Below are 13,213 nucleotides of genomic sequence, written 5' to 3'. Positions count from 1 at the left end.
AATTCACATTATTTACATATTTTTTTCAAATATTATTATAGTTGTGGTTTGTAGTTAAGTTTCTGATATATTTAGTGAAATTTGAAAGGTTCTACATATTTTATTTGTTTTCTATGCTTGGTGTACTTATTTAAATTCTGTAATAAAATAAAATCTACAATCTAATTAAATTTTACTAACACTTATTAGAAACTAACCACAATTACAGAAATACTTAACCCTTAGCACTCGGATTGAAATAACAGTGAATGCTCATCAGGTTGGATGATTGCGTACGTGAGCCCCGTCATCACAGCTGTGCAGATCGGAGGTTGGGTGGCCACGAGCAAGGTCTGCCCCTGTTATGGTGCTACAGCTCAGCTGGCCACACTTAAGACCCACTGTACTTCGTCGTTATTATTTCAAATATGAAATAAATTCCTAACCCTCTAAGGCTTAACAAGTGTTGCTTTCTATCGAGAAATGCGGTAACTATGTAAATCAGTAGTTGTCTTAGGTCTGACAATGGAATAGAACAAATCATTGAAACACTAGAATTTGATGATACGGATGGTGATTTTCGTTATTTAAAATGAGGCTGAGCACAATTATTTACTTTATTCAACTGAACTGTAGATTACATTTAAAAATTTTATTGCTCTACTCAATTTGTATACTTTTATCATAACAAATTGTTTATGTACTCTCAGCTACACAGTGTCTTTTATTCTTACAACTACATAAATGCAATACGACATGAATACTTCACTAAAATTAGTATTATATTTATAATAAAAATAAAAAAGAATTATAACCATGTATAACCATCTGTGGACTGAATAATATAAAAAAAAAGGTTTTCTTTATATATTCTTAACACCGACTACCGAACAACACAGCAGACTCCCATGTTCAGTAAAAAACACACTGTTATTGTAACAATAGATAGCAAAGGTTTAAAGTTACTACATTTATTTCTCTGACTGTCGGTTTCAATACCGTCAAGCTAAAAAATCTGAGAAAAAGTTATTGCTTTATATTTTTTTTACCCTCTCATTTCAATCTCCATCAAATCTAATGTGTCTGATGATGATTTGTTTCTTAAGAGAATTTCCTCTATTGAAATAAAGGAAAATTAGGTTGTGTGCTTAAACAATGCAAAATGATTCTGGGCTCCTAGTAAATTACAGTGAGACGACAACTGCTGTAACCTAGCAGAGAAATGGAGAACTACATGTGATGTTCTATTGGATGACTGTATTCTCTATTTTGAATGGCTCTGTGTTTAAGTATGTTAATGGATTAATCATAAATTATTAATGATGTATGGAAAATGCTACGTTAGCCTGCCTTTTATCCAGCTACCTTGGGACTGGAGGCTCGGTTTAGCCAGATAAATCTATGTGTTCTAAAACTCATTGTGTTACAGTTTACCGAAAGCTAAATTTATGTATTTATGAGCAAATAATTTAAAAAATACATTATTCAATGTTTTTATCTAAAGTAATACATATTTTATCAATAAAACCTATGTACTTGCCCAACAATAAGTACCACAGTAGGAAATATGTACATCATGTATGTATTTAGAACACTCAATTAATCATAGTCACATGTTTGAAAAACCTAAACCTAAACTGTATTTATAAAACGGTGAAAGTAAACACCACGAAAACGAGATAAACTAAAAAGTTAGTTTTGGGCCAAATTCTAAGTTATAATGAGTTAAAAACAGTTTACTTGCGTATGTACAGTCTGTTTTACAATACGGTATCGTTGCATGGAGAGTTTAACAAAACTATATTTGAACCTTTAATTAATGTTATTCATAAATCAACAATCAAAGCAGCTCTTAGTAAACAAAGACATTATTTATCTACTCTGTCATTTATGGATATTGATATATTTGCAATTATTTATTAGGAGCATACTATTCTGTACCTACTTTCATAAAGATTAGAAGGGGTGTATTTTCTTCAGTGCAGCTCTATAGTGAGTGATCTTCAGTTTCTGTCACCAGTCAACATGTCAAGAGCTGGCTGAGAACAACACCTTCCGTAATAACAATATAAAATCTTTAAGTAATTTTCTCCTTAATTTCTTACAGATTTGTTCAAAATGTCTAATTTTAAAGATGTGCCTTTTACGTATCCATATGATAGATATTCTTTGTCACTAAATATCTAACAATAATTTTATAAAGAAAACAAAAATTTTGTTTAAATTTATGCAATATACTTAAAATGAGACATGTATCTAAACTTTAACCAAAATTAAAAGAAAAAGGCTTAAAATTGTAGTATTGTTCTTGTGAGACACAATTAAAGATGCAGGTTAAGCACTAAAATGGTGTGGTGGATTGAGACACACACATTTTTATTAAAACACAAATATTTAATAAAATCATGTACATTATAAAATTTACAGTAAAAAATACTTGGCATTTACTTAACTTAAAGCATGGTACTTGGTACAAAAAATATTTATATAATTACCCAAACGGCTTTCTTAAATGCTAAAAATCAGCCTGGAAAATGGTTGGTGATGATTTTAATGAAATTCCTAAGTGATATTTAAGAAGTAATAACTTTAATTACAAAATAAAAATGTGCCTTTATAACAAGTACTATACAATGAAGTCTTTTTTTATTACTGAACTTGTTCACTCTGTTAGAATTTCCATTTCTCTGTTTTTTAGACCTTTTACATGAAAAAGAAATATTTTAAACAGTTATTATTTTCTTGTAGGTTCAACACAGTCATATGTTGCAATGAACACCATATACTAAATAATTCAACTGGTTAACCCATCCACTCATCTTCAGACCGGAGTTTATTCTGTCTGGTTGCAACGTAACGACGATCTTGTGTCCAATATTCACATAGCCATGACTGTATGTTTAGTGAAGTGTTCGTACCCCACTTGCAGCAGGTAAAGGAATGTGCTGTTCTCCTTCAGTGCTGCCAGTTCTTCACAAGCTAGTAGATCTTCTATTGATGGTACCATGTCTTCGCACCTCCCTGTGAAACAACCAGAGTGTATGAGTCTTGCAGTGGAAACTAGTCAATATGGACACAATTTTAGAGAAAATGCTGACAAGGAAGAATAGATAAAGTAGTATAGAACTTTAGAATACTCACTGAGGATACAAAGATCTATGAGTCTGAAGATGAACATCTGTTGAACGACCGATTGAGGAGAATTGGGATCCATATCGATCCATGAATCCTTCAAAACTGCTTTTGTCCAGATTTCAGAACTGCAAACAACAAATGTTTCCAGGTTAGAACAAAGCACATTTGTACAAAACCAATATCAATAATCCTAAATACACATACACAAAATACTTTTAGTGGACACTTTTCATTAAAGAGACGTAATGTATAATTTTGATAAGTGGTAATTTTAAAATACCTGAAGAAATTCTACTGATATAAGATTTAACAATAACTTACTTTAACTCATCTCTGTCCTGTTCGTGTTCAACATAACTAAGGACATCGAGAGCAGTTGTGAAGGTAATGCAGTCGTCTGAAGCTGGGTTTTCATCACTGATGTACAGCTGAAATGAAATGTTATTATTGGTAGAAAATATATGGAAATACAATAGATTTTCAATTATCTGACAAATGGGCAGCCATGATACTTGAGAAAGTCATATAGTAGAGACATGAAAAATCCTCCTTATAGAACAACAAAATGTTATAGTTTAACCCATTGTTCATACAACAAAAGCTACTAGTTAAAACATTTAATACACTTGAATATGGCCTAGATGCAGTAATATGTCTGTTCATACCTTCAGATGTCATAATAAAACAGGGTGATTCACATATATGCAGAAATTGTGAGAGCTTATTCTACCTGTAAAAATAATGAAAAAGATTTATATAAACATGAGTGCAAAAATGCTTTACAAATAGAGTTACAGCTAACAAAACATTTTGCCTGGATTTAATCCCACCATGTATAAACCAAGGTCTTCTTGAAATTTTGGTAAGGTAGATAAAGGGCCAAATTCAATTGTTTCTTATGGTGTTTGATCTGATAAATTAAATAACACAGGTCCCAGAACTGTAAGTTAAGTAGTTTTAGAGAAAACCAGTGTCAAATGCAAAAAATGGTTGAAAAATAAATTTTTTCATCTTTAGGCAAGAATAACTTTATTTTACCAAGAAACAGATCATAATTTTTAATAAGACTTGTAGAAAATATTATTCTGAACAAAGCAGTGTAAATAAAGTACACACAAAAACCATTAGAAAGGAATGAATTCACCGCTTTATCTAACTTACCAGAATTTCAAGACCTCGTTTCCCATGGTGAGCTGAAATCCAGACGAAATTTTTCACTAGCTGTAACTCGCCCACAAAGCATGTTTATACAAACTTTTTTCATTATTTTTAAATGTAGAATTAGCTCCCACAGTTTATGCATGTCTTCATGAATCACCCTGTATGGCCATCCAACATCCATGAATAGAACTGGCTGTTTTTTAACATTATTCTTCTATCAATTTCTAGAACCAGTGGAATCATGGTTTGTGCAAGGCATGCTATTTTTATTTTGTTCAAATTTTTTTTATTGACTTTACAACTCATATGGCATTCAAACTGTATTAATATCGATGTAGACTTTCCAGTGTTCATTTTCATGAAACAAAATTATTGTATTCAGTAGAGCAACCAAATTTGCTGATTGTTGTGTTGTCTATGTACGTATGCTATAATATTAATGCACTGTTTCCTTTTTATCTTTACTTTTATATAAAAACAAAAAAAGATACTATCAATTTGCCTAGTTTGAAATATTGTGTTGAGAATGGGAGTGAAAAATATCTAAAATCCAAATACAAAATGAACAAAGAAACAGTTTTCCTTGGATTTAATAAGGTAATACAAATGAATATTGTTTTTAGGGGAAGGATAGGAATAGGATGTGAGGAGAAAAGGAAAAAATAACTATTGTTGTCTTTGTTGAATACAGTAATTTTCTATACTTATCTCATTTCAAACCGTATCTAAAAATCATACTAAATTCTATTTCATCAGGAAATGAGTTCACATTTTTAAATAACATATATAAGCATATAACAACGGTCACTGTGTGACCAGTACCATATATTAAAATTATAATCTGATGTTTTTAATGATAGATATAAAATATCATGATGTATAGTATCAGTAGTATACAGCACTAATCTAGTGGAGTGTAAATATTACCTTAATGAGTTCTGAGGGAGAGAACAGCCTCATGTTGTCACTGTCATAGCCATAGGATGTGAGCAGTGTAGAAGGCAGTTGTTCCTGGTAGGCAATGAGTGTGAGGGCAGAATTGAGTTCCTCGAGGCCTGGGCAGGGGTCGGGGGAGGCTAACAGGGCGAGCTTGGCCAATGACAGTTGTGATTTCTTCCGCTGCAACAGCTGTGTCTCTTGCTGAGCCAGTCCAGTCAATGTGTCTGCAGCCTGCCTGTACTGTCGCAGAGCTAGGTCGTGCAGCCAGGACAATGAAGGTTGCTCACTCAACAGTGGTACCAACTGCTCTCCGCCTCTCTCATTACAGTGCTGCACCAGGCTAGCTTGCTTATGCTCTCGGATATACCACGTAAACAAGAACTTGGAAAATCCCTAAATAATATAAATAAATGTATTAATGCTCATTTATTGAAAGACAAAACAAAATTCATTAAAGTTAAAGAAACTAATCTTGAAAATAGGATACCACAATGAAATATTCTTGTATAATATTTTGTGTTTTGGGGTTTATTGGTAGATCTTATTATTATCACAGACAGTGTCATTATACACATTTTATATAAGGTTGATAGTTACTTAAACAAATAGGTACAAACAGTGTAAACACAAACATAAAACCAAAACAGATTATTAATTAAATACATATACATTAACACATATTAACAAGAAAATTTGTAAGCAATTGCTATGATTTAGTATGTAATGTCTTGGTGTAGGTGAAGTGGAGGAAAGTGTGTATGTATATGGACACACCGAATCATGACCTCATTATGTGGTTTGACATCCATATAATGCGCGGCAACAGCCTGTCATGTGGTTCTATCTAGCGGTCAATTCTTGAAATATTCAGACTATGTTCTAAGTGAATGTTTTAAACAAACAACACAACATATGTTCATATTGTTTTAATTATGATTGTTTTACTTTGATCAATATTGTCAGTCTAGAACAGGTTTCTATCAGCTGACTGAAGTTATGGCGTGAGTAAAATAAGCGGTAATATTGTCCTACCGGAACGAAGTTTTGGATTATTTATGTTAGTAGCCTATAATTTAATTTTTTTTTAGAAAAGTGTTTGAGAATTATGATGTTATCTGTAAGTTGTGAAAAAATAGCTCAGTATAGCGAAATCATTTGCTAGATAGATAATGTTTCTTTGTTACCTCACAATAATAAATAAAATTGAGCATACAAAAAAAATTAAATAGCAAAATTGTTATATGAGATTTATTGTGACTTTCATTATGAGTATTTGTACGAAAAATGAAGAATATTTGGCCAAAATCAGCTAAGATATTGAGGCTTTACTCAACCTTTATATATTTGTGTATATTTATATATGTATGTTGATCAAGAAAGTTCTGTTGTAGTGATTGCCATGCAAGCTATAACAACTTCATCAAAGGGTTAAGGATGCTACAGATGTAAACACATATCTAATTTCTATTGTAATAAAGTAAGATATAAATTACCTGATCACTAAACTTTTCTATGTAACTATTCAGTTTTTCCCTATTATTAGTTTTCTGACAGATATCAACCAAGACCTGGAAATCAAGGTATTTCTCTGCTAACATAGCTGCCCGTTCATATTCCTCTTCATCCACTAAAACACAATTCAAATTAATTTAATTTAAACATAGTTGCAGTTTGAGACTCTGAAAACAGGTTAAAAAGTATCATTTCAAAGAGAGTTTTAAAATCAATATAGTAGAATTTTATTAAGTTACAAAATAACTACCGTTGAATTACTTAATTTCGTTTAGATCACAAGATGTCAAGTTTAACCAAGATCATGTTGACCTATATTATGTTTGGAGCTTGTAAAAGTTCACCAGTAACTTATGTACAATGCCACAAGTCTTTTAGTCAAAATCGATTTGAAAGCTTGTCAACAGGAAGCAAATAGAGGAAATTAAGCAAGTGGATAAAGGAACAGTGTAGCTTATCAAATCCAAACTACAGACTATAACAAAGGGTCTGCCACAAGGATCCATATTGGGGCCAGTAATGTTCACTATGTTTACGAATAACAATGCAGTATTCATGTAAAATTATAGCACAACACTTATGTATACTGATGACACTGTCCTGCAATGAACAATGTTCATTACTGTTCACAAAACAACTTAGTGGTGAACTAGTAAAAAAACCAACTCATTAAAAAAAAAATAAAACTCAAACTGTTATAAGATTCCTAGAAATTACTAATAGCACTACCTACCTTGAAATCACAATTAATGAACATATAACATGAACACCACACACAGACAATCTCCCGCATCACATTAAGCACAGTAATTTATGTACTCAGAAGAATTATGACCATTAAACACTGCCAAAATAGCCTACCACTCTCTTTAAATCGCACCTATGGTATGGCCTATTAGTCTGGGGGAAACTCATCAGAGACAAACATGTACATATTGCTTATTATACACAAGAGAGCTATAAGGATCCTCCTAGGAGAGCTAAATCCTAGAGAATCATGTAGGGAGAAATTCAAAGAGCTTAACATCCTTACTGTGGATAAACTTTTCATACTCGAAATTGTCAAAAACACTCACACAAAGACCCTACATCCATTGAAGACAGGATCACAGCTGCAACACATTAATATCTTCCTATACATTGACTAACCAAGTATGAGGAGAAACCAGGCTATATGGGAGCCAAACTCTAGAACCACCTTTCTGAAACCGGAAAGTAAATGGAATAGAAGACCGCAACTGGCTGAAGGAAAATTCTTTCTACTCACTGATCATTTCAACATTGTTACAATTTCTTGTTAATAACCTTATTGTAACTTGATTCTATTCATATATTGAAGATATTGATAATACAGGAATTTTGATTTGATTTGGGTCATACAAGATAGAACTGTCTTTTATAATAATATAAGAACATTATAGCTCAAAACATTGGGAGAAAAACATTCAGTGGAGGCCTATTCAAACAAATACATGTGCTTTATTTTTAGCAAAAGGTTAATATTGGTCTAATCAGGATTTATATATCTTCTTGTAATCCCACACACTCTGTTGGAAATTATAAGAAATATATAATCACCATAGCCTTGGATGTCAATTCAATTATAGGTCATGCAACACAGAATCCCATTCTTCTTCTAAAGCATGGTGCCCACTGCGACCAGCCCGGCCTTTTATACTCTCGTCAAAATACATATGATCAAATGGACACCCGCCTACTGCCGGTCCGGGCTGGGCTGGGCAGGGCCGGTCGCAGTAGGTGCCGTGTTTCAGGGATGGTCTATTGTTTAGCACTTAGGTCTAAAGGGTATTGTGCATCTCGAAATACAAATACAGAAGTCCTAGCAGCTCAAAGTACCAAAATGATCAAACGAATCTTAGTTAATACAGCAAAGCTAAAAAAAACAATGTTCTATATTTTATTTAATTGCATAGACTACAGAATGGATTATCTGCAAGAATACTCTATGAAGATATTTTCCTCAGATATCTATGCTCAGTAATTAGGCACACCATCCAAGATTTAAACACCTGTTTATGTAGAGAAGATAAGGTACTATGATTTGAAAATGTGAATAAAGAACAAGATTGCTTAAGCCCGGCAACATTAGTCATATTCTTTTGAGTTCTAATGAGAGTCCAGTTAAAAATATCTTGAAAGCCTTGGGGATTGCTTAGAATAGTTGAGGTCCTATTATGATTAATGCAGAGTCAAGTTTCTCTTAGTATCAACCCTTTCATTTCCTAAGATCCCCACATGACTGTAATCTGGCAGGCTGTGTGTGGTTGATCTGCTGAGAGAGACAAAACCAGATAATATTCTAAGACAACAAGTTTCAAGCTGTAAACACAGGAGTCCATTGCCTTCAATGCTGCTGGCTATCAGTGAAATTGTTTATTATCTTCTGCTTCAGTGCAGGCTAAAATTCTCACAAGCGAACTTCATAATGGTAACCAGCAAAGCAATGTACGCCTATCGTAATTGTTAATTTAACTTGTACAATCCAGTTGATATTTAGCATTTCAATAACAGAGTTCTACTCACAACTGGTCAAATTATTGAAATTAACACACTGACTACTGAGCAGTGCAGTGTCAAATGTCAGTTTTAATGATTTCTGTAAGACATGAAAGTATCTTTTTAATGAATTTGTATTAATAGATAAGGGATAAAACTTACTGAAGAGTTGTATGTACGCCAGTCTGTCAGCTTCGTACTGATGTAGTACTGTGGTAAACACAGAGGACTCCCTCAGGCTCTCCACGTGACTCTTGCGCCCGTCTAGTACAAAGTCAACCAGACTCAACAGCTGGTCTAGCAGATCAGCCTTTAGTTGAGGGTCTCCTACACTCTTCACTCCATGGCTCACTGTCACCTGCATCTTAAAACAGAGATGAGATATTTTATTAATGTTGCCAACAATATAATAGTAAAAACGGAAACAATGGGATAAAGGGATAGTAATAAGATAGAAAAGGAATGATATATGCCAGTACTTGCAAAACTAACATTTTTTGCTTTACCTCACAGAACTGCATATACGTGAGGTGTGTGAATGAACTATCTGACCTCACAATGCTCCTGCAGCTCTACTGGTAAGTATTTACCATAACTGCCTCAGAGAACTCGCAGTGATTCTCAGGCAAATTGTACCAAATGGATGAAACACATGGGGTTGGAGATCTCTGAGGTTGTAGTAACGAATACTAGGTATTGCAAAGTTTACTTACAAGTTTAATTTTGGCAAATAAAACCTACAATATATATCTTGGAGAGGGGGGGGTAAGCCTGGTGGTTCCATTGTTCTTTAGAATTTTGCCTACGAACTTGATCATTCAATAAAACTTTAAAATGACTTCCCTTCATATTAGTGTCGACTTATACACACAGCGTCAGCATCTTGGCTCGAAAGGACACTGTAGCTGTAGTCACGAAAAGGAAGATTGAATCAAAGTACTCCTCGAAGAGGAATCATTCTAGGACTGAAGAACTAGCGGACACGGTACCCTAAGTGGTAAACAGTGAGCTGTCGAACGGCTATAAAGATAGTAAAAATGACTACACGTACCAATTAGGTTATTATTCCATCAGAAAAAATAATACTAACTAGTAACGAGTAACATGGTTGCAAATATATACATATAAAATAGCTTACAAGCTTATAAATACTTCCTTGGCAACCGCATCAAGCACGAAGCATGCACCGGGCATTTCAAAGGTCTTTTGTGAACTAAAAAACTCTCCAAGAGATAATCTATAATTTGGATATAACTGTATTTGGTGTTTTGGTCAAAGTCTACCATTCTAATATATCTGTCTACGGCACGGGAAGGGTTAAAACCTTGAGAATGGGTTACAAGTATGGGTAAAACAATTTTAATAACGTGACTTGAAGTAACTTGTGAATGTGACTTTAGAAGGTTCTTCAAACTGTTTTAAATTTAAAAAAATAATAAATAAGTGTTTTAACTTAAAATATAAAAAATATTCTCCAGATTGTGAAATTAGGTCAAGTGCTCTTTCCTTTATTTATACTGAAATTTTCTTGTACACAAAATGAGTAAATCCATTTGTAGTTTATATAACTATGAATCTCATACCTGCAGCAGTAGAGCATCACCAACACACTCTGGCCCATTGGTTGTTGTCCACAGCTTCTTCTCCCACACACCAGGAGAAGTCGGATGGTACAGTGTTGTCACACGCTCACGCAATTCACTTATTGCTCTTAGCATCTCCTGTACAACCATAATTCAAATAAACATTTTGGAGCACTCAGATTCCTGTTTAATACCAGTACCTTACAATGCAAAATAACATAATAAACTGAGGTTTTCAGTCTTGTCAAGCTGGGATGGATGACAAATAAAAGCATTGCACGTTCTAAAAAAAGTTCAGATAATACAAACAGATTTACGAGTAAAATTATTCATAAACATATATGCAACATTATTTTCACCTCAACTCATAAATAATAGCGTAGAGGAATGAATATAAAATATAATAAATTAGAACAATAAGTTAACAAAACAAATGTACTAGTATCTAAATATGAAATTATATATTTTATTGATGCTGGTAATAACCTCTCAGAGACATTTGCGGTAAATTTTTTACTCAAAGTAAAGTCTAGTTTAAGAAACATTCTCAAGGTTATGTATCCTACAACTTCACCAAGTACTGAATGACTTACGAGAAGCAGTGAGTTGGCGGAGACCAAGTGAGTGGCGACCTGCAGCGAGTTCTGCTCTGAGAATACAACATCTTCACTCCACCTGACCAGCTGTTGGATTGCGTCCGGGATTAGGCTCACCTGTACAGATCATTGTTGGTCGAGAACAACATTAAAGCCTTTTTCTGAGAAATCTGGTACTAAGTCAAATCATAGTAGAAATAAAATGCAAATATAATATGTTTGTACGTTTGTGTACAACAAGGACATTTGAGTAAAAACTAATCTATGGTTGAACATTTGTGCAAGTTTAATTTTATACAGTCAAACATGAAGCATTTTTAACATTTTAAATTCAAAATGTTCGATAATTTGAACTTTTAGTTCCTGGTCCCTTGAGATTTCCATAAAATAATAATAAAGTCTCCATAATTCAGAGTTTTAGATAGCTATAAATTTTACTGGTTTATTTAGCTTTGAATTATCCAAGTTACACTGTAATTAACAAATAAAATTATATAACTCTAATGAGAAGTAAACTTTGGAATTTTGAGTCCTCTCTACCACCTAACCTCTTAGGTATTGAATACTGTTGTACCTGACGATAGAACAAGTCTTGATTGGTAAGTGTTCCAGGTGGCCTCTTGTTGTGCTTTATAAGAACTTCTTCTATTATCTTATCCACAACTTCAGCATATCTGGAAAATCACGGTAATTTTAGAAACATCATCGAATATATGACAGTTTATTTTTGAAGTTCAAATAATCAAACCAATTTTCTTTTTTGTGTCAAAATAAAAAGAATTGTATTTATTTTGTGCTCAAAGTAAATTATTATCATTAAGTTTTCTGATTCATAACACATAAAAATAATGAATACAATTAAAATAATACTGAATTGTTTTACTATGTTTCAATGTGGTCTGAACCGTGAAGTTAGGTTGTTATAGTGATGACACTGGCTGTGTAAGCCCTAGAATTAAGATGAAAAATAATTTTCTGAGTTCTAGAGGTAGGCTACTTTAGTGTCATCTTTATGAACACTTTCATTTAAGTAGCTCAAACAAAGTGTCCGTTATTTAAGAGAAATTTCCAGAAATGATCACAAAAGTAAGCAAAATGAAGAGTTAAATATGTAATAACATAAAAGAAAATTGATAAGAAGTTGCTATACTAAAATCTATGATCTTCTTTACAAATTAAATACATTGCTCAGTTTGCAGTACACTTAAATGAATTAAAAAGACAACAGCAATGATAAGCTCTGACTTTTGAACCAGTGTCAGATTATAAACTTTTATGTTACACATAATGGCACGACCACCCGAGATGTCAGGCACATAGGTCAAGATACGGTAATGTTGGTTTGTACATCTAATGCTCACAGTTCCTACCAAGATCTGTCTGTCTTTGGTTCAATAATATTCTAACGATTTCCAGCATATTGGGTTTTTTTATTTGTTGAAGGGTACTTCAAACAGAACAACAAATTATGTTAAAAAAATATGATTGTTACTTTTTCTACAATACATATTTAAAAATGAATCAGAAATCATTTTCTCTTAGTTGTTAAATTTAAAAATAACTCTATATATGTACTTTTGTACAAACTTTCTGAAATTTTAAATTAATTTAAAGTATCTTTGATCAAGACGTGTAAACAAAGCCAAAAATTTAGTGATGTCTGGTACCCATTAAATTGAAAAAATAAAAGATGATGCCAAGAGGACAAACATCAATATTTTAACAAATAAATAAAAAAAATGTTGCTCAGTTGCGTGAAATTCTGTAACATTCATATTTTTATTTTTGTTA

General features: G+C 32.8%; 1 protein-coding gene across 1 annotated transcript in view; it reads right to left on the bottom strand.

Annotated features, from left to right (window-relative positions):
- Positions 1-2,352: 2,352 nt before the first annotated feature.
- LOC124360130 (nuclear pore complex protein Nup133) overlaps positions 2,353-13,213 on the bottom strand; it is a 33,630-nt gene continuing 22,769 nt past the window's right edge. The window contains exons 14-22 of the mRNA XM_046813478.1: positions 11,997-12,096; positions 11,420-11,539; positions 10,827-10,964; positions 9,406-9,607; positions 6,708-6,841; positions 5,203-5,607; positions 3,436-3,542; positions 3,121-3,239; positions 2,353-3,000 (exon numbers count right to left, since the gene is read on the bottom strand). Of these exons, the coding sequence (XP_046669434.1) occupies positions 2,858-3,000; positions 3,121-3,239; positions 3,436-3,542; positions 5,203-5,607; positions 6,708-6,841; positions 9,406-9,607; positions 10,827-10,964; positions 11,420-11,539; positions 11,997-12,096 (1,468 nt within the window). The 3' untranslated portion in view covers positions 2,353-2,857. The remainder of the gene's footprint in view (positions 3,001-3,120; positions 3,240-3,435; positions 3,543-5,202; positions 5,608-6,707; positions 6,842-9,405; positions 9,608-10,826; positions 10,965-11,419; positions 11,540-11,996; positions 12,097-13,213) is intronic.

This window comes from Homalodisca vitripennis, chromosome 4, assembly GCF_021130785.1.
Source record: "Homalodisca vitripennis isolate AUS2020 chromosome 4, UT_GWSS_2.1, whole genome shotgun sequence".
NCBI classification, from domain to species: domain Eukaryota; kingdom Metazoa; phylum Arthropoda; class Insecta; order Hemiptera; family Cicadellidae; genus Homalodisca; species Homalodisca vitripennis.
The sequence above is the reverse complement of the archived record's forward strand: the minus strand, read 5'-3'. Positions and strand labels throughout refer to the sequence as shown.